Source organism: Ambystoma mexicanum, chromosome 6p (genome assembly GCF_040938575.1).
Source record: "Ambystoma mexicanum isolate Mex_15411 chromosome 6p, UKY_AmexF1_1, whole genome shotgun sequence".
NCBI lineage: Eukaryota > Metazoa > Chordata > Amphibia > Caudata > Ambystomatidae > Ambystoma > Ambystoma mexicanum.
In genome coordinates this window covers 162,807,887-162,835,423 of record NC_090935.1, presented here as the reverse complement: position 1 = coordinate 162,835,423, position 27,537 = coordinate 162,807,887, and the positions used below count along the sequence as shown (strand labels likewise).

At 44.6% G+C, this 27,537-nt stretch overlaps 1 protein-coding gene across 2 annotated transcripts in view; it reads right to left on the bottom strand.

The window, feature by feature from the left end:
- KIAA1328 (KIAA1328 ortholog) overlaps positions 1–27,537 on the bottom strand; it is a 1,369,495-nt gene that overhangs the window by 751,966 nt on the left and 589,992 nt on the right. For both annotated transcript variants that reach the window (XM_069626866.1, XM_069626867.1), the window contains one exon: positions 2,475–2,599. In XM_069626866.1, the coding sequence (XP_069482967.1) occupies positions 2,475–2,599 (125 nt within the window). The remainder of the gene's footprint in view (positions 1–2,474; positions 2,600–27,537) is intronic.

Sequence of the window (27,537 nt, the reverse complement as noted above, 5' to 3'; positions counted from 1 at the left end):
TTTGTGAGATTTACACAGCAGGCCAATTAATATTTCTGTAAATGAGCTATCAACAAACATTTAATTGTGGTGATTTTCACAGCCTATCATTAGGAGATCACCTTTGATTTTCTTTTAAATACCTTTGAGTGATCTCTAAATACAGCCTTGTGACGTGGGATCGGGGCATTAAATTAGGGGATGCACCTTAGCGATATCTATAACTGAATCCACTAAAGATCCGACATTATCAAATGCCACTAACTACATTGTAACATCTTCAAAATAAATCGAGCTGGAATCAGAGGTCGAGGTGTATTGATGCATAGTGGCATGCTGTACCATAAATTCACTATTTTATTCCCAACTGTTCCATTAGCTGCCATACCATTTCGCCCAGATGCATTTTTAGTTTAGATCTTGCTTTATAAAGGAGCAGGCGGAAGAGAGACATTCTGTGTACTACAGTGACTGGCTGCCTGTGTGTTGCTGCAACCGGTTTCATCATTGGAATGTTGCTCACAAGCGGAGTGTGGCTCTTCAGTTTGCAGGAGTAGTCCACTGACGATTGTACAGCATTTCCAGAATGTATTATCACACTGAATTGGACTTTCTTGATGCATTAACGTTGATTACTGTCCACCATTCCACAGAGTGCAGCGTAACCCTCTTCTGCACACTCCCAGTGAGTGGTATGAAGCAGCCATACCAGACTATTCTGTGTTTATCCCAGAGACTCTGGGTTTTAACGCTCTTCTCCGGGGAAGACCGTGGAGTCTCCGGTAATTCCAGCCCTTCCAGTAACTCTGCCCACACCTCAATGGGATTGGCTACAAAAAGACCGATAGTAGCCAATTCACATCAAGGTATGGGCAGATGAGCATAAATCTTGCTCAGATTGGCATCATTTGAAGATTTTATTTAAAAAAATGTTAAATGTGGGTGGAGCGTCATCATCCAGGTTTTTCTTTAGTAAATGTAGGAAGGCTTGGATAGGATTGAGTTCACATTGACTTTTCAACCAACAGATACAGGATGTAGAGCTTGGAGGGTGTCAGCTCTTGCATCAGACACACTCACTTAAACAATAGGGCCATTGCAGGGGGGGGGCATTGCCACTTCAGGTAATGCCCCGGGGCCCATAGATACACGCAAGGGTCTTAATGTAGGCCCCGCGGCATTACCTGAAGTGGTAATGACCCCCCCCGTGCGAGGGGCCCAGTGCTATTAGTATCCTGTCCCATAAGACTGGGGTACTAAAAGTATTTTTTTTTCTGTTCTGAAACGCTTTGCAACAGAAAAGAAAATGTTAAAAAATTACCGCTGGGACACTGGGAAAGGGAAAACGAAGTCTGTTTTCCCTTTCCATGGCAGACCTTAAAAAAAAAAAAAAGTAAAAAAATTAAAATAAATACCCGCCAAGGAAACAGGAGACGGGACTGCACCCTTCTCTCTTCCCATGGTGCCCATTAAAAAAAAGTATACAAAAGAAATGCACGCCATGGAAAGGACAGAAGGGACTAAGTCTAGTCCCTTCTCTCCTTTCCAGGACAGCCTGTCACAGAAGTGTTCCCAGAGCGTCCGCTCCCGAAATGGACTTCAAGAAAGGTAAGTAGGGGTGGGGGAGGAAGGGTAGAGGGGAAGTGGGACACCACTTACCTCATTCCCCGGTGGGGAAGATGGCAGCCTCCAGCCATGAGGCTGCTCGGAGCGGGGGTGGATTACCGCTGGTAAAGCCCCCAACTCCACCCCCCTCCCGCCAGGTACTAATAATCTCTGATAATCTACAATATTGGCTTTGTGCCCACAGGGAGCAAGCAGAGCCTGTGGCAGGGTTTCTGCCAGAGTCGGAGGCATTTCAGAGAAGGTCAAGCTGGACCTTCTGCACTGGTCTCAGTGACAAAACAGTTGCCTTATCTGTGCACAATTTCTGCATACTTTGCTCCAATGTCACAAGTTAACACATTTGAAATATAAACAGCAAAAAGAGGTGTATTCAATGGTCATGAGTTTTCACACCCTTTAGTCATTTTCATCAAAGAAGAAGTAATTATTCTTTGTTTTCATTATATTTTTAGGGCGTAAACTTTGAACAAGGCCAAACTTCAATTTATACACCATATGCAAGCATAATTTCCAACAAATCATTTTTGTGCAATGATGCTAATAAAAAGGATAAACCCTGTCCATGTCCCCTGTTTTTGTAGATTACTAGTGGCTCTTAATGTACACTTAGCACACTGGTGGCAATACAGATTTTTGAAGCAATTAAAATGTTTTGTACTATCACACTTTTCATTATTGTTCCCGTTTCAGAGTAACTAGTTTAATTTCCATTCCTGTTGCCGACATTTAGTTCTTTGAACAAAAAAATAAATAAGGCTTCTGTCAGACACCCATCGCGCGCGCACACTTGGAAATAGTGGGCTTCCTCTTCTCGTGGCTGCCTGAAAGCCCCGCTCAATCCCAGAACCGCGGGAGGCGCGCGCGCTCACCTGCTGCTTTGAATCGGGCTCTGCGAGCTTGGAGATGGAGCGGTTCAGCTTCTCCTGCTGCTCGCTCAGGTACTTCTGATAGAGGCTCAGGAGCTCCTGGCACTCTCTGTACTGCTGCTGCAGGGGTGCAAGAGCGTGTCAAGGAAAACACCAGCGCGAGGAAAAAGGCGGCATGTTAAGAAAATGCACGTGTCTCAAAAGAAAAAGCAGTTTGCATGCATAACGGGCACTCATTGAATGAATAGGAATTTGCACACATATATACAACATTTAAAGCATAACGGTTCCTAAATAAAGCCCAAGAAGGTTATGTATGCATGTTATATGGACGTTACGTTTGCCGAACGCTACTTACTAGCTCCTCGTTCTCCAGTGGTCACTGGTTAATTCTGGATACCAGGAGCTGCTTTTAGCTCCTGTTTATCCAATCTTAATTTCGATCCCTGCACTGGCAATGATTTTGACTCCACCCAGGTCAAGCAGCCCTGGTCCTCCTTTTAGCTTTGCATTATGGGATTTGGAATCCTGCACTTATACTGGAGAAAAAAAGTCTAAAAGCTTCAAGAATGCAAAGGTTGTATGGATGGCACTATACAACGGCCCTGCTCCACAAGATATATCCAGGGGCCGCAGGGGACTGCTGGATGGGCTGTGGGCTAGAGGGCACGGCAGAGCATATCAGGTGGGGGTGCCCGAAGATTGTACCGTTTTGGCAGGAGGTGCAAAGGGCGCAAGAGCAGGCTTACGGAGCAGGGGATAAAAGAACACCGGCGCAGATCCTACTAGGAATCAGAGGGGATGTTGGGGTGGGGGAACCTAGATCCCGTGAAGCTTGCAGCTATGACAACAATAGCTCAGAGATTAACAGTACAGAGATTCCACTGTTGCAGGACTGTTGCAGAAGATATGGGAAACCTTAGCCCTAGAGTGGGCAACCTACGCCATGAATAATAATGTGGTCAACTTTGCAACAGACTGGGGTGAGACCATGGACTTTCTTAAAGACGATTTTCGGATTGCATGGTGCCCCCAGCGCCTGAGACTCTTGGATTTGCATTAAATTTGGGCGGTTAGTTCAGAACAGTAATGAACTAAGGACAAAGAAGGAGTCGCCTCTGGGGAGAGGGGGTGGGGGACAGTTGGGCAATGGTTTAAAACGTTGTAAAATGAATAAAACGAGTTTAAAAAAGAAAAAAAGAATGCAAAGGTTAAAACCAGGAAGGAAAGGCTACGTCACAGACTTCCTGGCTCCAGTTGACTTTTCTGAATGGATTATGTTCATTTACATGTACTAATAATGTTTGACTATCTATCCAGTCATTTTTCAGTACAATATATTCTGCCCATTCCTTTGCCTTAAAATGGTACCTTAATAGAACTCAGAATGAATAAAAACATGGCATATTGGTGTCCAGTGCATGCCACGATGGACATTACAGATTCTTGCAAATGCACAATCATATACTGTCAGGCATTACACAACTCAAAGGCCATGTGATAAATAAAGAGGGTTGAAAGATTGATAACCAGAGCGAATTTCAGCTCACGTACCAGACTCCCAGAATTGTCAAGTGGCTCACGAGTGTACAGGGATGTCATTTGGGGGTCGCAGTTACGACCCCTGAGGTCTCCCCTTTGCTACCACTATGGTCTCTCTTGCTACCCCTATAAAATAAAAATCTTTCTTAAAATATATTCTTTTGTATGGAAACTCCTGGGCTGTGGCCTGCACCATGTGGCTCTTTGTTTCTGGAGTGGCTGCCATTCTTGTTCCGGCCTCTTAAACACACAGGGGGTTCCACAAGTGTAACACTTCGAGTACTGATCCTAAATAAGAAAGAATAGGAATAATAATAAAGTGTCTTTCTGGAATTCTATACACTCATTGCTAGACTCATTAAAGGTTTATTTCAGGCACACTTCAGGGGGCGAGTCACTGATTTAGTCTGTTCTTCAACACCTCAAATTCACAATCTAGACAAAAACGTGCAAAAAGCATTTAGAGTACAATAAGCATCCATTTTACTTTTCGCAAGTTGCAGTTCTAGCATGTTCTTATGCCACAGTCTCTGTTACGATCACCACAAGACATTCCACCTCCGTGTCCTCTGTCACTTGACAGAATCCTTGTGCCTAAAAGCTTGAGTACAGTGTAGAAATATTTGACCATAGCACATGAAGTGGCCACAATTGTTTTCACGATTAAAACTTTGTTGTAATGTGTCCAGCTTTCCCATCTCACTGGCATGATGTTGAGGATGTTAGTTTGCGTGTATGAGGTAACGAGAGCCCAGAGTATGGGAGATCGATAAATGAGTACCAACACAAGTTGGGTGATATTGTATGTATATTTGTTTATATAAAGTGATTAAGCATACGTGCTATATAATAACATCATCATTTGGCCTTTGAAGTCTGCTTGCATAATATGGGCCTATACACACTGATATCAACGATACATATTTATTTATTTGGATTTGTATAGCGCACATCTTTCCAGGGGCATCGTTGCGCTGGTCTCACTTAGTACATGTCATTTCAAGATGCATAATTTGCAACAAGTAGAAGGTTTGAACAGGTTACATACAATAGTTACAGGTGTAATTGATACATACTGTTGTACAAAAACCAATATGCACGTTGTTATACACAGATGTCACATACAATCAATATGGAGAGTTAGTTGAAGAGAGCAGTTTTTAGTAGTTTGAGGAAAGCTTGATATGATTTATCGTTCCGGATATGGTGGTCCATTCTTGTATGAAATGTATATCACATTAGTGATATCGTAACAATATTTTTCGTAGTATACTTAGGAACAATGCTATGTGATGCCACTTCCTGTTTTGTCGATGGGTGAAAGGTTTTTGTGATGTCATCATAGGTCAAGGGTCGGGTGATGTCACTTCCGTTACCTCTTGGCATTTTGGTGAAATTACTTCAAGCTTTTTTCCTTTCAATTACATAGGCCTACAAATCCCAAAGTACACAGTATAAATCCCAGACAGGGTGGCAATGACATGGGGCTACGTAAAAGGCTACGTCTCTCAAACAGGTTGTCAGGGCAAAATAGATTGAAACTAATAAGGCGGTGCTTACTTACCTTGTAATATCTCGTGCTTATTTTACCTTCAATGTTGGCATATTATACAGAAACACGTTTGCTCGATAAGGCAAATACGAACTGTGCAAAAACAAACCATACATGCGCGCATCATATGTATTTGTTTTGCTGTGTGTTGTGTTCTAGCTTGTATGGGCCAGGTGTGATCTTTTGAGAGACCTTCTGAAGCTCTTTCAATGAGTGGACGCCCCCTGATCTTAGAGGATCATCAGGGTGCGCCTGACGATATGGAGCCACAGGATCTGGCAGTCTGAGCTCGGGGGCAGGCAGGCCTCCTGATAAATGTCAGTACTCTGTGCAGGGCTCTTGGCTCGTGTGCAGGTCTTTTGTTAGCATGGTAACGCCATGGAAGTCCCTCCCTATGCGTGAGCATGTGGGCCACGCATACAACGTGCACCCGCGTCACTACAGTGTCTGCCTGACACCACAACATCATAGACTTAAAGTGTCCCCCCTTTAGTCACTTGGCACACGGATGTTGTCATGGAGGTCTTGGGTCCATGTGAATGGGTGCCCATCTGAGTGATGTCTCTAAGGCAGATATTCGAGGTACAACTATTGGTCATTCGCAAATGCTTTTGGCAGTGATCAGGCCTGCTCCTTCCTTACAGGGGCTGTAGTCTGCTAAGGTCCAACATCAAACCGGATGGATTGAGAAAACCATTAGAAATGAGATTATTAAAATAAAAGAAGACCAAATCACTTACCTTCCGTAATGTTATTAATGGAGAGAGTATTTCTTCCACAGATTACTCATCTTTTGAATTATCAAGCACATACAGGATGGTCCTAGAACCTTTCTCATAGTGCTAAGAGGCATCACAAGGTTCTGCTCTGACTTTGTTACGGTGTCACTTACACCCCTGGTGCCGAGTGGGTTGTAAGTGGTGTTGCCAAAATCATACGAAGTCTGACCTGCTCTATTTTTCCCAGTCGCTATACCAAAACAAATCACATGCAATCTCCTTGAAAAGAAGGGGGGGATAGGGGTTCAGTCAATGAGGAATCTGTGGGATGAAGACAGTAAGCCAACAGAAAGAACATTATCAAAGTTAAGTACCTTGTTCTTCAAATGCAAACCTTCCTCCCACAGATTCCACTTTTCTTTTGACAAATAGAATAAAATATTAAATACAATTAAATGTCTAGGTGATCATTGGTGATATTTGGCCAGCCCCCATTATTAAAGAAGCTGCTAAAGACTTTGCTCCTTTTATTAGCACCTGTATCAACTCATCCTTTAAATTCTGTTCTGTGCCGACCAACCTTAAAGATGCCTGGACACTACCCCTCTTTAAAAAAATAAAAAAAACTAGACCCTAGTGTCCCAACGAACTATAGGCCTATGACAACATTTCTGTTTCTCCTTAAAATCTTAGATAAAGCTGCCTATCTACAGATTCAATCATATTTAGAGATTAATAACCTACTAGGCACCAAACAATCAGGATTCAGACCAAGACACAGAACTGAGACAGCCCTCCTCGGTCTCAAGAAGCAACTAGATGGGCGTAAAGATAGAGGAGAAACATCCATTCTCCTACTCTTGGATCTGTCAGCCGCTTTGATTTGGACGACAATAAAGTACTATGCAACCACCTCAAATCGGCTGCCAACTTCTCCACAAAGGCCTCTGCGTGGATAAACTCCTTTCTGGACAATAAAACTATAAGAGTCTTTTCGACTTCATCAGCTGCAGACCCAGGACCCATCACTTGTGGCGTTCCGCAGGGGTCTTGTGTCGCCCCTACTTTCTACAATATTTGTACAAAGCTGCTCTTCGATATAAGGGACGAACTGTGTGTCTCTTACACTAATTATGCAGACGACACCCAGATCCTCATCCCAATCCAGGGAGACTATGACAAGGACACCAACCTCAAACAAAATCTATCAAATCATAGAAACCTGGATGGCCACCCACTGTCTATATCCGAACGACGAAAAAAAATGAGCTTTCAATCATTGGGTCCACCAGTAAACTAAACAAACTCTCCCACCTGTACAAATCCATCACGATTGATGGTATTAAAATCAATGTAGCCAAGGAAGTTAAAACTTTAGTCTTCTATTTAGACTCGGCTCTTAACCTTAACAAGCAAGTTAATGCCACAGAATCTGCAACTAGCTACACATGCAAACGAATCTATGCATGTAAACCATTTCTGACCACCGATAACTGTATCACTATTGCACAGGCCTAATCTTATCGAAACTCGATTACTGCAACGCACTGTAACTTGGCAATAGTAAACACAACACTAACAAACTTCAAACCCTTCAAAACAATGCCCTTATAACAGCCCTAGGCATTCCTAAAGGGCAGCAAATATCTGACCAAAGGAGATCCTCCAACTGGTTGGCCATTAAAGACAGAATCAAACTTAAAACACTGAACATTACATAGAACTGCCTCAACAACAAAACACCTGCATACCTCACAGAGAAATTCACTAAGCATCCGTCTGAACATCCCATCAGAAAGACACAAGCCAACAGTATCAGAATCCCTGAATTCAATCTGAAAATAACAGGATACTCAATCTTCCCAGTACTGGAAGCTAATCTATGGAATTCAATCCCGGACTCTTTAAGAGCCTAAACCTTCCTTCCACTCCTTCAAAACCAATCTTAAACTCTGGCTACACTCCAATGATTGCTGACGCATAACCCTATGACCGGTGTCGCCAAAATCATACGAAGTCTGACCGGCTCTATTTTTCCCGGTCGCTATACCTAAACAAATCACATGCAAACTAAACTCCTTGAAAAGAAGGGGGGGGGTTAGGGATGCAGTCAATGAGGAATCTTTTCTTTTGACAAATGGAATAAAAGATTAAATACATTTAAATGTCTAGGTGATAATTGCCCAGCCCCCAATATTAAAGATGCTGCTCAAGACTTTGCTCCTTTTGTTATCACCTGTACCAACTCATCCTTTAAATTATGTTCTGTGCCGACCAACCTTATGCACCCACTCTCCTGTACGACTAGCAAAAAAAAAAAAATATAGTACTGCTAAACATGTCTTGTATATTGTTCCCATTGCACCTGTGTTGCACATTTGCACACTAATGTATACTTCTGCTACTCCTATATGCTGTTTTAAGCTGCAAATGTAAACCCTAAAGATGTAACCCTAACCTTACCTGTGTTGCACATGTAAATACTTATGTAAACTCTCCTATTTGTATACTTCTCCTAAATGCTGTTTTAAGCTGTAAATGTAACCTAAGATTTCATAAGCTCCCAGATGCCCAACGGCCCGGTGCGCTCTACAAATAAACAATACAAACTGAACGTAAAACATTTGAAAGAAATGTTCAACAGTCATTTCGCTTTTGCAGTTTTTGGATACATTTCACACCAGTCTCCCCAAATCAGATGAAGGACACACACAAAGAAAACCCCATTCAGGTTTTAAGGGTATCCTTAAATAACACGTGCCAGAGAAATTTACTAAAGCATTAGAGTTGCTGAACCTTCTGAAAACACGGGGGCTGGATGAGCCACAAGTTGCGGAAAGATTGGGACGGCTCTTTGAATTGCAAAAATTCCACATACAAATGACACCAAATGTGTCCCAGCTGCAGCCCTCTAGCTCTTAAGGAAAACCACCAACAGCAGAAATGATTCCCATTGGAATTCTTCCGATGCTGATTGGTTGCCTATGAATTTCATTGAATCCGATTAGCGGCTAGGCTGGTTTCAAATGTCGGAACTCCTCGCTCTGTCACTGCAGAGAATTATAAACGGCATTTCTGCTGTGACGTGTCCCTCACACACGTGCAACTTACCTGTGCCCTGGCGGTAACCATTGGTCCAACGCCACTGCACAGCAACCACTGCTTCATAAAGGAAAAAAAAAGAAGGGCAGCATTTCTTAACACTTCACAGTGCTCCCCTGCTCCCTACACCACCACGTAGCATGAAAAAGAGTCAATGGGGAAAACAAGTTGGGGGGCCCCGCCTGGTGCTGCCACCTGCAGCACACACCAAAGAAAGACCATTCCCAGAACATGCCTTCAACCCACTTTCCTTAACTACCTTGGCCAGCTCTCACTCGACCCACTCAATTGACTTCAGAGCTGGATCTCTACTACTCCAAAATAGGGACTCAAACACAGGCCCATCCATCAATTCCGAAACCAACACTTGTAAAATAAACTAACATCTAAAGGAAGACTGCTCCAACAGAAATAAAACAAAAACAACATGCACAAAAGCCTCCATAAAAAAATCATGCATTCAATGGGCCTCATAAGTTTGCCGGTCTGGTAACAACGCTACCGGTAAGCTTGCTGGTACTGTTGTTACAGGACCGGCAAACTACGAGTTCTGCTCGCGGGTGCTTTCCTGCCCGCCAGGACTGACAAGGCGGGCGTACCGGCACCCGCGAGCAGAGCACGTCGGATGCACCGGCACCATTCTTAATGGTGCCGGTGCATCCAACCCTTATGGGGCTGAAATGGGAATGGGGAGCATTTTTGTCCAGCACCTGCGAATGGCCAACTACCGGGTCCGGTGGGGCCGTAATGACCTGGTAATTGCCCATTTACGGGTGCCGGAAAAAAAATGATACCAGCGGCCGCCGTGCCCGTTATACCGCACGCTACCGGCGGTATTGTAATGAACCCCAATGACATCCATATACACCATAAAATCAAAGACCGATACCTATCCACTGCAGGGGATATACATGTGCCGACTGACCGACAACTCAAGCGTTGCTTCCGTTGCCCATCCTATGTTACTGGGGCTCACTTGTTGGATTATACCCGCATGCTGATCTACGCCTAGCTATAAACCTATGTGTCGTCCATTGGTAGCCTGGAAGCTGGGGTAACTGAGGTCCTAGAGGGCCACAGTTGCACGCCATGACGAGTTGGTGCTGCACTTGATGAATAATGCAGATGCAGCTTTGATCAATGCACAAGACTATACATTTACCATAAAACTGAAAACCGGCACTGAGCCACAATAAAGAGAGATTTTGAAGCTGGCGTATCCACTTCGCAGAAAACATTGTTCAGCCCTCAAAAGCCGTATGTGACTGAAGGGAAGACTGTCCCTTTTAAATCCCCAGGCGCGTTCCGTGCGTCTTTGATTGCAGCTATCTTTAAAAGGAGTAATGTGCATTGTACGTGAACATTAGACCTGAATTTTCCTCTCTCAAAAAAACCTAACAGTTCCTATTACCTTTTGCAAGTGCTGGAGTGGCTTTTGGAAAACCCATTAGGAGGAAATTCATTTAAATTCACTTAATGTAGGAAGAGTATAAAGCCGACTAGACCCCAACGCAGATGTTGTAAAAAAGAAGTCTCATTTGTAGAGCACCAGCTTTAACTATAAGTAATGAAGATCTCCTCCTGTTTTCGTACATTTAATAGAACAAATCGCTTGACTAACAGCTTGTTCCTATCACAAAGCTGCAGCAGGATTGTAAACTACCATTGTTAGAGTGGGACAGCATTGTCCCACGGTGCAAGTTCCTCAGCAGAAGACTGAATGTGGAGCCAAATTACTGCTATTCACATTAGCCTCAGCAATCTATCGACGCCTGCACAGGTTGGTAGTCAAAAATAGGTTGCAATTGACACCTGCAGAAACACCATATCCGGCCTGTAGGTTCCTGTCAATTGCACAGATTGGGTCGAACTGGAGAAACTGATCCTTAGCCCCAATACAAATATACGCAGGTGGGGAGCAGATAGGTACAAACAGACACACTGTTTTTCATGCTGGACGAAGTGAAATCCCAATGTCCGGTGAGGTTTGGTGGGGGAAGTGGAGGGTGCATGAGCGTAGGGAGTTCAGACTACGGTTGAGGCTCCCCAGCTGAAGAAAAATCGATTGCAAAGCTGGCCACTCCAACCCAAACACCTGAGAATAAGGAAATGGCAGCCTGCCAGTCCAGAGAATTAGGCAATAAGGAGGGGGCAGCCAGCGGGAAGGGAGGGGAAAGCAGCAGTGTACCGGCTTTGCACGGTTGGTCCAGGAGACGCAACTGGAAGAACAAGTTACTTATTCCTGGTAACGTCCTTTCGACTGGGTGTTCCTCCCAAGTATTCCTTGTCTTATGATATCCCCCAGCTACAACTGCTTCAGAATTTATTTTCCAACAGAGGGCGCGGTGCGTCGATGTGGTCGTCTCGATGTCCCTCTAGGGCTTCTATCCCGGAGTCCACGTCATCGTCGATATATAGCACGCGCAGCGCCGGTTGGCATCAGTTCCATTTTTACACCTTCCTCATGCAGAATTACCAGCCTCAGTGAGTCCTAGACTCTGAAAGAGCATAAAATGTAATGCCTGGAAATTCTACAGCAGGGTAAGCTGGTGGGGCGATGAGGAATACCTGGAGGAACATCCAGTTGAAAGAACATTACCACGGGTAAGTAACTTATTCTTCGAAAGGATTGTGTCCTCCCATGTATTCCTCCTCTTATGATAAATTCCCATAGCAGTGTTAGGTTTTGGAGGAGAGAGTACGAATTTTCAGTTTCAAGATCTGTCATAGATCGAGGATATGACTGCTTTCCCTGATCCCCCTTCCTGGCTAGACAGTAATGTTTAGTAAAAGTAAGGATGGTAGACTAACTGGCTGCCACACAAATGTTTTTTATCGGTACCCCTCTTTGAAGAGCGGAAGATGTTGCAATGCCCCTTGTGGAATGGGCTCTTAGGCCTTCTGGGGGATCTTTCCCAGCCACTCTGTAGCACTCTGAAATAGCCAGGATTATCCATCTGGACAAAGTTTGCTTTGTAACTGGAAGACCCAGTTTTTGTCTGGTGTACCCAATGATGAAAAGCTGGTTGTGTTTATGTATCTTTGTCATCCGAGAAATGTAAAAGCTCAAAGTCCTTCTGGGATCAAGCCTATGCAGACTTTCCTCTTCTTTGCCAGAGTAAGGGAGGCAGATAGAAAGTTGGAAGCACAATTTTCTGGGCTGTATCGAAATCCGACATACTTTTTGGCAAAAAAGATGGCTTAACTCTAAGGAAAGTAGGAGAGAAAGAACTAGAAAAGTATTCTAGTTCGAGGTATGCTCACATATTGTTCTCTTAAAGAGCGGCAGGTAGTTGTATTCTTTTTTTCATGCTTGTATTTTCCATATCAAAGAATGAAAACTGATTTTAACATATTTTCAGTTTTTAATTGTTTGAAAGGCAGAAGTGCATCCGGAACATCAGTGCCACTATTGTGGTTTGCCATTGCATTTCGGACCAAGTCTGTCTTCAGGGTTAGGGCACTGATAGAAACGCTGTGAGGCCAATGATCGCACAATTATCTGTAGGCGCGTTCTGCACTCTCAGGGGTTAAATGACCTTGGTCATGAGTGTTCGTAAAGCGCCGGCTGTAAAGAAACCCACACATAATTGTCCTGATTCTTAACCCTAAGGACAGCCTTATTTTTGTTAAAAAAAATGGTAAATGGAGGCTTACTAGATAGGGCTTGCAACTCACTCACCCTGCAGGCTGATTTTAATGCAACTAACAGAATGGTTTTCAATGTTAGCAGTCTTCATGGACATGAGTGAAGTGGCAGCTCAAAGGGAGCACACATCAGACATTTTAATACCAGATTAAGATCCAAAATTAGGACTTGAAAAGGTGTAGAAGGGAACACATTAGTGAGCCCTTTAGGAAATTGTATAAATCAATGGTACTTTGAACAAGGATACCTCTTCCAAGGTGCACTTAGAGATTGAAAGCGCCACCAAGTATCCTTTAATGGTCCCAATTTTGAGCTCCAGATTTGCCAAATGTAACAAAAAAAGACAACACCATAGGTGTATTGCATTGGAAAGGATCCACATCCTTTTTCCTACACCAGCTGCAGAATTTGTTACAACGGCAGCAGTATAAGTCTTTCGTTGCTGGCCTTCCGGCTGAAAGCAAAATTGTCGCCCGGAAGGTCCCAATCCTTATATCTCAACCTCTCAGAAACCATGCGCGAAGGGTGAGTGTCTCGATCTCTGGATGGAGAACCCGACCCTCCTCTCGCGAGAGAAGGTCCTCTCTTCGTGGAAGACTTATTGGAGGTCAGATGGCCATGTCCAGAAGGTCCGGGTAACACGCCCTATGGGCCCAATCTGGAAAAATCTGAATCAGGCATTTCCCGTACGTTGGCGTGGGCTCCCCATCCCGTGAGTGAGGCATCCGTAACTACTGTGATCTTTGGCCATGGTTTTCAAAAAGATAGTCCCTTCAGAATATTGTTCTCGCAGGCCCACCACACACCACAGAAGATCCTGTGCGACCCCATTTGGAAACTGAAGTAGGTCTGACACCCTGCCCGAGAATTGAGACCACTGCATCCTGAGGGCCCATTGTAGGAATTTCATCATTTCAGGCGAGCCACTGGCACCAGGAAAATGTAGGATGCCACGAGGCCGAGCAACCTCAAAAAGTCAATGGCCGGAAGACACTGGACACTCTGGAATTTGGTGACCATCTGCAGAATGTGTTGATCCCCACCTCGGGTGGCGAGGCGTTACCCAAGAATGCATCCAGGAATGCTCCTTTGAATTGGTGTATTTGAGATGGTATCATGTGGGGCTTTTTTTTTTAAAACGTTTATTTAAAAAATATGTTACAAACGTTAAAATACTTTCCATGAAACAGACAAATACAGAAAATAATCAATGCATTTTGCAAAACAGCTATGTACAGTGCGAGATATAAATTAAAGCATAACCCCCCACCAAATCGGTTACATCTCTCAATTACCCTCCCTCTCACCACCCCAACTTACACATGTACTACACCAAGTCCAGTATGACAGTAGAAATGTACCCCAGATTTTCTCAAACAAACCCATATTCCCTTCTCTCCTGTAAAGTATCCTCTCCATTTCTGCCAAGGCGCGCAGTTAACCATGTCTCAATATTCAAAGTCAAAGTAGATTTCCAATTTCGCAAAATAATTTTCTTACCAATCATTGCCCCTCTGAATAACCGCTTCTTCTGATTTTGAGTAAGAGCATCTAAAGGCTCATCACTCCCCAATATCACCATTTTGAAGTCCAGAGCAGGCAACTCCTCAATCACCCCATCACACACCCAACCAATCTCACCCCAGAATAATCTCACCAACCTGCAATCCCACAGTATGTGCTCCAACGTACCCGACTCATGCACGCATCTCCAACAAACAGAGTTCCCCAACATCCCTCTCCACCACATTTTCTCTGACGTCCAAAAAATCAGATCAAGAATCTTTATCTGCCTCGACCTCTCCGTAAGTCCCAAAGAGCACAATTTAACATTCATACACATTTGTTGCACAAGTCTTCAGAAAAATCTGATCCAATTCGTCTACTCCACTCATTACCATTATAGTTTGATACAATCACATGTGGGACTTCTTGTAATTGAGGGAAAAGTTCTGTCTATGGAGAGAGTAGCAGGTTACGCTGAGATGTTCCAGGGCCTGTTGGGGAGACCAAGCCCTGATCAGTCAATCATCCAGGTAGGGGTAGACATGAATCCCCCCTCTCCCGATACTCGCTGCTACCCCCGCCATCAATTTAGTGAAGACCCTCGGGCAGAGGTCAGCCCAAATGTCAGAACTCGAAACTGACAATGAGAACCGCCAACTATGAACCTCAGGTACTTTCTGTGCTTGTGATGGATCGGCACATGAACCTAAGCGTCCTGATGGTCCAATGGCACCATCCAATCCTGAAGCTGGAGGGCCTGAAGGATCTGAGAAAGTATGAACATTATGAACATGTCCTGAGAAACTTGGTCAAGCGTCTCAAATCCAAAATGGGTCTCAATCCTCCGTCCTTCTTGGGGATTAGGAAATAGGGAGAGAAGCACCCTTTGTTCCTCTCCGTCACAGGTACTGGTTCTACAGCACCTTTCTCTAGCAGTCCCAAAATTTCCTGCACAAGGGAAAGATCTGGAACCATGAATGGTTCTGTGGTGGATGACCTAGAGGCATCTTTAGAAAGGGAATTATGAAACAAAAGGGTTGTTCCTACCACATAGTAAATTCATGACAGTACATTGCTACTTGTAGGTCTACTGTAATTTACAACCAATTTACACATATTGCTTCAGAAGTAAGCTAGATGTCCCTAGACGTAATGGTAAGCATGTGGACTCCATCCATACGTATAACGTACAAAAGTGGTTTAACTCATGTTTGCTTTATTATTTAAGCAGATCTTTTTGTCCGATTAGTAGACAAGCATTTTCAATGTTTTTCAATTCATGCTTTTTGACGAGGTGGGTATACAACGTAGTCTTGGCACACGTGAGGTATTGAACAAGACAAGCATTATTCCAATCACAAGTGCGTTACTATGAGGATCAGACAAATATTACATCATATTTAACAGTCACAAATATAAAAAACAGAGCTTCGGTTCTGAAAAAAGAAAGGAACTAACATTCCAGTCTTTCCTTGGTGTATTAGAATAAATTCTTGCTTAAGTCCTATGTGATCTAAGAATAGATTGATGTCCGCTAATTCAGTCAGACGTGTTGTCCGATTCCTAACTCAGGAGACCAGACTATGGGTCAGCTAATTGCTGAAACAGAGGACCAAGAAAGGGAAGGCAGTAACCCTGGGCTACTGTTTCTAATGCCCATGCATCTGAAGTAAGATGCAGTGACAGTCTGCCTCCCACTGGGGTCTTGTGGGATAAGGACCTAGAGAGGTTTTGTGGTGGCTGAAGCAATGGCTGATGGTAAAGTAGCCGTTGCTTGGGCGTGCTTTGCACCTCTCCCTCATCGACCATGAGGGAATCTTCTCTGGCCCCGTTGACTAGCCAGCCCTCTCGCTCTTCAAACTGAGTAGAAGCAAAAGGACTTATCCCTCCAAGATGATCAATTGGGATGAGAGGATTGTGGCTGTCTGATGGCGGCTCCAAGGGACTCGGCCGCTGCCTTTAAGGTCTGCAGTTTCTCTAAGATTTTGTCAGCTTTGCTGCCAAACAGCTGGGTGCCGTCAAAGGGCATGTTGAGGAGCCCGGACTGCACGTCTAGTGCAAAACGGGACTTTCTGAAACACGCAAATCTGCGTATTACTGTGCTTGCGCCATGGCTCTGCTGATGCTATCAGCTGAGTCCAATCCTGATTGCAGAGACTCACACATAGCCCCCTAGCCATCTCTTACAATGCTCAGGAAGCCGCCTCTCTCTTTCCCTTTGGGAATATGGTCAGCCGCCATCGCTATACAGTCCGTCAGGGTGAATATACATTTTTCAAAGCTCAAGTTGAATTTGCGGACTTGACCGCCACGCTTCCGGTAGAAAATACCTTTCTTGCCCAAGCATTGAAACACTTATCATCCCTATCTGGTGGGATGGTAGGGTAGGCATTGTGTTTCGAGGTTGTAATTGCTGCCTGAACAACTAGGCTTTCAGGTGTTGGGTGTTTTGACAGGTAGCTACGGTCGCTACTAGATGGCCTATATTTTCTGGTGAGGTTTTTGTTCAACGCTGGGCTCTACTCAGGAACTTCCTAATTTGCCATAACCCTTTTCTGGAGAGCTACATTAAAAGGAAGTATAGGATCCTTTTGTGGACCTTTATCCATATCATCTTTTAGGTTGTCTTGCTCAAACGGTGGAGCAAGTCTGCCCTATCCCAGAAAGTCAATAACTCTAGTCATCAGATGTCTATAATAGGCATCAGCATGGTCTGCCGGATCCGGCTTGCCAATTTCCATCTCAGGTGAAGTGTCAACCCCACTAGCTGATTGCCTTTTCATATAAATCCTTTAGCCTGGATTCTTCTAAAACAAGGCGTTTTGGGACGTTAGGTGTGCTTAATTCCAATCTAAATGGTGGAGTATCGTGATCTGAAGGTTTGTATTCCTCATAAACTGAGGATAAAGACTTAAAGAAATCTTTCTTTGGTAGTGGTTTGTAAGATTTCATAATTTCCTTAGGCTTGGAAGGTAAAGGCGTCCATGATCTCGACACCAACAGTGTCAACGACTTTGACGTTGTTGGTGTGGATGCATAAGTTGTCGATGACTTTACAGTTGATCTGATCATCGACTGAGCTCTCGAAGGGCTTGACCCTCGATTCCAAAGAGTCTTTGACGATTTTTCACTGGGTTGAGATCTCGAGGGGTCTCCAGCTTACGTCCTGGGTTCGGGGGTGCGCCGAATGTAGCCTTATGCCTTTTCTTGTCTGCCTTAGTTGACTCGACAGGAGCACGGCTTTTTACAATCTCCTTCGAGGTGGTAGGAGCTTCTAGCTCGAAGATTTTGAGCTTTTCCTGCCTGAAACGTTCACCCTGTTCTTAGGTAGAGGATTTAGTTGGACAAGTTATACTCTTCTCCTGGGAGGAATCAGATGAACTCGAAGTGGGCAATTTATAATGCATTTTCTTTGACTTTCTCGAAGATGACGAGGAATGACGGGACCCGCTACTGGAGCATGAACGTTTTTTGACCTTTTCTTTCAAGGAGCCACCACTCGACTTGTCGGAATATTGTTTCTTCGATGTAGTCATCAAAGGGGATTTAGTAGGGGGGCTACCCGCCGCCAGTTTCCCTTTATGCTCTTTCTGAGCCTTACTGGTCATCGACTGACAGGATTCACAGTACGATGTCATATGATCGACGCCAAGGCACCACAGACACACCCGATGGTGGTCTGTGAGGTACATCTTGGCGTTGCAGTTGTAGCACTTTTTGAGCTTGGTCTGAAGGTTGAAGGTGTTGAAGACAAGGCTAGTGCACTCGATCCACATTTTCTCACAGAAAAACAGAAGCGTGCCATAATTCTTCGAACTGGTAGCTATCGCAGAAAAATGAAACAGAAACCAACGGGTGCTGTATGTGTTATATATACCGACGATGAAGTTGACTCAGGGGTGGAAGCCCTCAAGGGACGTTGAGTCGACAACATCGACGCACAGTGGCCTCTGTCGAAATGTTTTCCCGCAGCAGCTAAAGCTGGAAGATATCATATGATAAGATGAGGAATACGTGGGAGGATACACTCCATTTGAAAGGCGACATCAGGACTAACATCACATGGGAGCAGGTGGAGAAAAGGAGAAGAATCTCTCTCCCACATCCAGGTAGGTCAGAAGGAGAGACAGCTGCAGCTTTGATCTCCCATCTAAAGGGTAAAACTAAGCGAAAAATGTAATAAAAAAGATATGTACAAATTGGCATACGTTTTAAATGGTGCAGACATTGTGCCACAAATGAGCAGCATAGCAACCAAACGGGGGCTACGACAGCATTCTCGAGACGCTGAAGGGGCATCTAATGAAGTTTGACCAGCAGGACACAGGACTGGTAGACAGAGAAGGTAAGATGGAGGCAATAACAGCAGGAATTAGTGAACGGGTACCGACTTCGAAGCGCAGGTTTGGGCACTAGGAGGAGACCTTAAAGTCATTTCAGTGCTGCCACCATATTTAAGTGGAAACAGGGCCAGGGTGGAGAACGTCTGAATCATGGAGATTCATATGATGTCTCCCTGAATAGCTGAAACACCCTGCTGCTAAATCTTTTGAACACGTAGATATGGCTGCATGCAAAAGAGGAGAATGTTGAGCTCCAGGCTTTTTGCCTCCCACTAGACGTCGAGAGTTAGCCACCAAAGATGGAGCAATAATGTTTAAACTGAGAAAACTAAACGAGGCTATTGTATCTAGTCATCCGGGTGCCAGGCTCAGACGAAGCACAGATGAGGCTGGTGGCTTGCAGTTACAAGTTCACCTGGGCTTCATTAACAAATAGGCTGCATAGGTTTCTCCATAAGCCACAAAGATAGTGACCAGCCACCTCCCACAAGCTGGTTTGGCTTCTAACTGACGCACAGACAGACAGACAGACACACACACACACACGTCATTCAGACCCATACACTCAACATGATTTGAGCTAACATTCACTCTGCACACATCAACATTCAATTTCACATTCATAAAGGACCAGCAGGACCGTAACTAAGACCCAGCAACGACAAAGGAATGCACAAACATCAGAGCCGGCTTGTTTTTTTTCCCATTTGCGTTTCAGATGCCAACAATAGAAGACTTTCAGATATTACACAGATATTCTATTGAGCGTAACTTAAGGATGGATTGGTGCAGCACAGGACAGAAAAGGGGAATGTGTGTATGTTCCAACAGGAGGAGCCTGTGTAAATGTGTGTGGACGAGAGGTAGGTGGGCAGAATCTTAAAGAGAACGCTGTGAACACTTGGGCTCTACTTACTACACCAGTCTCCTGGCCTGTAGCTCCTGCGTGGCACGGAGCACGCTGAAGGCTCACAGGTGCCACCCCTTTGGCAGCTGCAGAGACACCAAGGTTACTGGAGACAGAGGTTGGCTGGCGGGCCTATCCTTGGTTTCGTGCTTTATCCATGGGCATCTTTCATCGTCAAGAGCTCTTGAGAGTCTCCCCCAAAGAGAACTCCCATAACTGGTTCTTGGGGTACATTTGCACGGGGGTACCTTTCTCCTGCCAAACACTGGCCCTATCCTCAGTACTGGCCCCTCAAAGCCTTCCTTGTACATACCCGTTACTGCTGTTTTTTTCAGGAAGGACGTTGGCGCTAAAATAACTTGTATTTTAAATGTATCCAACTTGCCACAGTGTGACCTCTTAGTTTTACATGGTTTACCTGTTAATGTTAAGAAAAAGCAAAGAAAAACAATACACTAAGGGGATATGTTTATTATAGTGTGTGCCCTCTCTTATTTGGTATTAACATAAAGAGTGTAGAGTCACTGTGAAGCACACCACTCCGCCTACTTTGAATTAGGCTTGGGCGGCTCTCCCATGACTACCACCTGGAGAACCTCATGAGCGTTCAGGAATCACTAGTAGTACCCGAGTCAGGTAGATATACCCGAGGACCTTGCCCACATGCCTGAAGGAACACTCCCTAATGGACTACACGTAGGCACCATTTAGAAATGGCCACTTTCCAAAGGTAAGAATTGCCACGAGGAATGTTAGCAACAGCCATGCTGGGATCCACTGTTTTTTAGTTTGGGTTGTGAGTAGGCTTGCCGGTGTCAGCGGACCTCAGAATTGCCAACATATTGTTAGGAGACGTCAGATCCTCCGGGCATCCCTGGGAAGAGTGGGATTGGAACTGTTAGACCAACTGTCTGCCTTGATTGGGGCACTGCATAGGATCACTATGGAAGGTTCATTAACCAGAGTATCCAGGACCATCCAACAGCATCTAGAAAGATCAGGACATGCAGCCAACAACCAGTGCTAGCTATGTACTGAAGGAGGTCTGGCCATTGGTTGGGCACTTTACTCCTTCAAGAGTGCACGGAGAGGACTGGACCATGATAAACCACGAAACATCACCGCCAAGGAACCGATGGACAACCAACTCAAAGCTATTACACCTGCTTGGGAAAGACACTTCTTCCCTGGGCACCTTTGACGGTCAGAGCTTTGTCACTGGAGGGGGTTTCCACGACTGTCCGCAATCTGAAGCCAACCAGAGCAACAGACACTGCCGAGTGCTGAGAAGCTGCAGAGAATTAAATGTGAAGGACCAACCCTGGACAATGAGCATGATGGAGAATTCCATAGGGGGCCCTCTCCTGTGGCCCGCCCAAACTGCAATACCCCCTGTTTCACAGATATGAAACCGGAAATGGCCCGCAGGTATTACGGCCATGTATTGATCCAGGGGGCTGGATTGGCGGAAACGGGTGGCTTTCCAGACTACAGCTGTGTGTATGGCTGAGTTCAAGTGTCCCAAAATCAGAATAAATCAGGGGCTCACGGGTCATAACGGTGCATGAAACAGGAGAGGGCAACGAGGCACAGTTGCCGCGCAACGCGCTATGGAAAATTCATGCAAAAAAGACCCTCATGTCCCAAAGGCATCTTGACGCTTCACGGTTTCTTATGTGCAATGCTTCAAAGGGCGCAGACACCTTTTCTGTGCATTGCAATGAAATGGCTGGCACAACACTATGCCACCCTGCGATCCGCTGCAATAGGAACACATGAGATGTGTTTGGGATCCCAATTATCAATGCGCACGCTACTCCCTTTTTTCTTTTTTTTTTTTGCTAAGCCTTGCCGACCCTAAGAAGGCTCAGGTGGAGACGCCACCTGTGTACGCCAACTACATAGGAGTATGCGATGAGGCACACGCAGGCCAGACTATAATGGGGTGGGGGGAGAACACAGAATAGCAAGTCATTGTGTACATGTATCGAGAGCTGCTTCCATGCAGTCTCACCTCCATCTCAGTAACGCAATAGAGATGCCTAGGACCGACCACTGCTGCTCTTACGGGCCGGGCTGTCCCATGGGGCAACAGGGCCAAAAGACCGGTACAACCGGTTGTCCAGAAGCCAATTTTATGGGCCACCATAATCTGTTAGTAGATTGAACCGGTACTTTTAACCGGTGTTTACGGCCTAACGTGTTTTAAAGTACAACTGTTCCACACACATTACCCACAAAAATATAGCCCACGGTACATGAAGGGTTTGCCGCGAAAAGTCACGCATTCCAATTTGTGAATTTGGGCCCGCTTTTGGGCGCTCTCGGCCGTTTCATGATCCCGGTGCGACTCCGAACACCTCCACAAACTCCACAGCATTGCGGACGGGGTAGTGGCAGGTAACGCGCGGGGTTGCGGGCGACATCACAGACCGAGAGGGATGTACACCCCCCCCCTCCGCCACCACCACCTGGCATACAGAGCAAACAGCAGTCACCCGCAGCAAACTCTGCGGAAAGAATACCCACTATTTAAACAGACGACACCCCAAACATATAGCAACTTAATCAATGAGTCATGTTCACACACGCACAGTTATCGCCACTTGTAAAAAGGTTGTTTCGCTCAATCTGGTTACATTTTTATAAAACGAACACAAAAAGAGCGCTGAATAATTGATCTGCCATTTCGCGGAATAGTTCATAATGGTGTCCATGAAATGATTAGATTGTGCCATATGGGCAGCTAGCGAAAAGAAAGAACAAAGCAGCGTTGGTCAAACAGATTAAAACTAAGGCAGCCGCTCCCTCTAGTGGTTTTTCTAAATAATTACAATATGCACGCCGGATTCAAACCAGGATTGAAAACTTCAGTGGGTCACAATTTTCATTGCATTCATGTTATGTTAAAGGATATTTACACCGCGCACTGTCACCACCTCAGTGGTCGCCTGGCGCAGAAAAGCAAAACGGTAGGGTAAATTAGTAGGACTGAGCGGGGAAAACCTGCAAGGGAGCTGTGATGTGCTGTTAGCAACTTCAGTTCAGTTTACACCGTTCGTCCGTAGGTGTAATTTTTTGGTTGGCAGCTGTCATGTGCTATTGTGCAAGGCCATGTGTGGTTTCTTTCATTGTAGTGTAGTGAAGTGCATGCAGTTTGTTGTGCAATTGAGGTATGGTTGTGTTAGGTTTACAATTTCTGAGGTGTAAGCAGAGGATGCTCCCATTTCTCTCGTTAGCCTCCGTTAAGACCCTCCTTGGGAACCCGGGTCTCCCTCCCAGTCAGAAGTCTCTCCACCTCCCTGCACTTGTCGTGGTACGCTTTAGTCTTCCGTCTTGCGATACGTGTGTATATTCTGAGCGGTGTGGGTGTTGCTCATTCGTTTTCATCCAGGTCTGTATTGTAGAGCCAAGTTTTTAGGAGATTTCTGAATTTTAGATGGTCCTTCATGTTTCGTATTCCTCTCGGGAGGGAGTTCCACATTTTTGTGGCTAGGCAAGAGAATGCTGATCCACCAAGTTTTTTCCTTGTGTACGGTTTTGGTTCCAGGCAGATGTCGCTGGATCTGAGTGTTCTGGTTGGCTGTTAAATGGCAATTTTCTTTTGTAGGAGTTCTGCACCTTGGCCGTGGATTGTTCTGTGTGTTATGCACATTGCTTTGAAAGTGATTTGTTTTGACTGGTAGCCAAAGTAGCATCTTTAGCACAGGAGGGATGTGGGCTCTTCGTGAGAATTTGAGGAGGAGTCGGACCACTGCATTCTATATACATTGCAGTTTCTTCAGTAGATAATCCGGCATTCCGAGGTATAGGCTGTTGGCGTAGTCTATCCTGGACATGAGGTGAATGATAGCTAGTGTATTGTGAGGAAAGGAGAGGAATGGTAGGATCTTTTTGATTGTGTTAGGTGGAAGATGCATTTCTTGATTATTGCGTTTACTTGCAGGTCTAATGTTAGCTTGTTGTCCATTAAGGTTTCATGGTTTTTGACTATTTATGATGGTGTGGGCGCTGTTCCTATTTCGGATGGCTATGGGATGTATTGGTTGCTTTCCTGGTTTTTGGCTATGATCATGATTTCGGTCTTGCCCGGGTTAAGTTTGAGGCTGTTTGTGCTCATCCAATCGCAGAGTTCTTTCAGACCGTCTACTAGTGTTGTGTTCCCCTCTTGTGCAGCTTTGTTTTTGTAAAGGACTTGGGTATCATCTGCGCAGTTGTAGCAGGTGAGGCTGTTCCTTTCGGTGAGGTAGATTAGTGGGGTCAAGTAGATGTTGAAGAGAAGTGGGGATAGGGAGGAGCCTTGCGGTACTCCACATATGGTGTCGCGTTGCGCTGTTTTGAATGGTTGTATCCATACTGTTTCTGTTCTTTCTGATAGGAACGATTTAATCCAGAGCAGTGTCGTGTCGGTGAGCCCCATTTCTTCCAGTCTCTTGAATAGGATGTTGTGGATGACTGTGTCGAACGCAGCAGAGAGGTCAAGTAGTATCAGTGCAGAGTTTGTGTTGGAGTCTGCGTTGGTCTTTAGGTCAACCCAGATAGAGAGAAATACTGACTCCGTCCCTCTCATAGGGCTGAAGACAACTTGTATCTGGTCCAGTAGTTGGAGTATTTCTACATGTTCCAGTGTTTGTTCATAGACATAGGTTTCTAGCAGTTTTGCCAGAAAGGGAAAGCTTGATAGTCTGTAGTTAGATAGGTCTTCCACATCGCCCGTAATAACCTTGAGGAGTGGTTTAATGTACACAGATTTGAAAGACCACGGTACTCTCCCTGTTGAGAGCGATTCGTTGAAGAGGTTTATGTGTTGTTCCAATGGCGTGTATTGTGTTAGGATTGATTTATAGACGTCTTGTGGGCAGGGTCCATTGGTGATCCTGCTTTACTGCTAGGTTTCACCAGCTTCATGAATATCTCTACTGATATTTGTTTGAAGCTTTGCAGGCTATTCTGTGGTACCAGGGTCGGTGGGGCATGTGCACGGTCTGGTCAGTATGATCCGATGTATATCAGTGATTTTATTTTGTAAGTGGTCTGCAAGGCTGTTGCATAGTTTTTGGGAAGGTGCCGAGGTATTGTTGCATCCAGGTGGGTTTCTGATCTCATTTATGATGTTGAATAGTTCTTTTTGGGTGTTGGTGGATATTGTGATTCGGTTGCCGTATTTCCTTTTTGTATGCTCAGATTTGTTTTCGATCGTTTATTCTTTTTGCCTGGCTGTAGAATTTTCTCCATTCTAGTTCAAGTTTCTGTTTTTTTTTTCATTATACTGAGGTGGAGTGTATACCATCTTGCCACTGCTTCCTTTTTGAAGGGATGAAGGGTTTTTCTGGGGAGATGCTGTCTATTGCTTCAGCGATCCATTTCTAGATTAGGCCTTGTAACAGTTTATCGATAAACCCCCCTCAACACAGGGTTCCTTCCCTCCCCACTCAAGTGGTTATGCAACAAACTATTTAACACATTCTTTTTTTTAGCCCTATTCAGAACTATATCATGCCCCTTTGATCCCTCTCCCCTGAGCCAACAATGAGTCAAGAAAACAGGCCGGTGTACGGGAAATATATTGGTATTTATTTAAATTAAAAGTAAGAGAAATTAGTACGAAAAGGTCAACACCACTTTAACCGTGGCACAACACAATCAACTTCTCCCAGCATAAATAAATCACAAAAATGAGTTAACAAGAACACCATCACAATTCTTGCTTTCTGCAAATTTCACTTTACGAAAAAATAATTACACTGATCAATAACAAGGGCATTTATGTAATGTTGTGCAATTCTGGTTTTCCTGCAGGCTTAAAAGGTAGCAGTAGAATTTCAAGATTGGTAAAAATACATATGACAGTTATAATTTCACCCACACTGTTGGCTCAAAATAAACACAGGGTGATTTATCGCTTTGTTTTTCAGGACTCTACCCTCCCACCCCCCTTTGCTTTGGTTTAGGTTGGGAAGTCAAACAAAAAAATTGGAATGCTTAGGGGAATTTTGGATTTCAGTCCCCTCTTATGGAAAGGCCTGTGTTGGGGAAGCTGGATAAAAAGGTTGGACTGATTTAAGAACAAAGACACCTGTCTTTCTTAAAGAAGTCAGGGTCCGCTGGACAACAAGGATTACCCAATTAAATTCTAGGTTATAGTTTTCAGTGCACACTGGGAAGTGAGCTTTAATTTGAAATTTTAACAAAATTCACCCCGTACTGTTCTGCCAAATGGGGGATTAATTAAATTAATATTTTTGGTTACATATGCTAAGGATGTACATGGTTGTGCCCCCGCGACCCACTATAAAGAATGGACTCAAGGCAAGTAGACACCCTCACCTTTTGGTTACCAAGGGCTCAGTTCTACTTACATAGCAAGCCTCCGTTTAAGGTTCAGGAAAGCCAGCTGCATCTCAGGACACTCTGGAAAGATAGGGTGGGGGTCTGGCCACTCCACTCTCAAATATGGCCTCCCGCTCTCCACCACAGGACCCAGTCAGCTTTGAGGCCTTCCCAGAGATAGACAGCTGCAACCAGATGCACTCTCCTTACAGCTGTCAGATGGTAAGTTTCAGCAGCCTTCTTGATGGTCCGTCTCTCCTCTGTCCACCTGTATTTCTCCTGTTTCTTTTGTGTGTTCTAGTGCAGTCCCCCTTATATAGCAGCAATGACACCACCAATTTTACAATCATGGGGAAGTACCCTGCAATAATCTGTCACTAGAATTGGACAGTTAACCATCTCTCTCCTCCCAAACTAAGCCTCCAGATCAGGATTGGTTCAGGGGTCTGGAGCAACATATGGCAATTCCCACTTATCCTTTGTTCTCCTTTTAACATTTTGGCAAAAACTAGTTATGTATCACAACTTCATAATTTTACTAGCAACTGCCAGACTTAAATTATTTTCTGTTTGAGCTAATCATGGGGAATTAGATAAGCCGACCACCAAATCTATCATGTAGCATGGCCATGTGGCACCCTCCTGCCGTTTCCATAAAAAGCGCAACAGTTATGAATGTGCAAGTTATTAAGCATATCCCTAATTTCAATTTCCACCCGCTCACCCATTCTCACATTTGGAACATGTCTAGATCAGCCAGAAACCTAGTTTAACTTGTCCTTACAGTTTCCAGAGTCACAGGAAGATGAATTGTATATCCCCAAAATCGCCTGGAAATTACATAAAACAATGTTACATAGATGAAACCTAGCTGCCTTATGATGGCTGAGAAAAAGGCATAAATAATAGTCCTTTTAAATAAATTCTAAATCTTAATGTGGGACAAATGGTCTTGCTCCTGCTTCCGGCCATTTATTTTCAACGTGTCAGCCTGTGTCTTTATCAGTCTCCTTCGTGTTGGAACCTTGCTCTTTGAAGTGGTTGCCCCCATTTTCACACATATTAGTCGTGCTCCAGCCAACAGTGACTTTTCTTAAAGTCCATGCTTTCAGAGCCAGCATGTCTGGATAACACTGCATTTTGATGCCTTTAGCAGGACATGTTTATTGTGGTTGGTCTTTAGATGGGAGATGTGACATCCAGACTGAGAGTGGGAGCTTTCCTTCGTGAAGTTCTGCCACTAGCCAGCAAAAGGGACTGCCTTGGCCTGACATTTTACATGAAGACAAAGTGGCTCTTCAAATGTCACGGGAGTTTTGTGGGTGAAACATAATATACCTTTCTCAACCCACACATGTTTTGTTTTCTTGACATTTTTCTGTGAGCAGTAATATTTATTTCACTTTTACTTTTTTT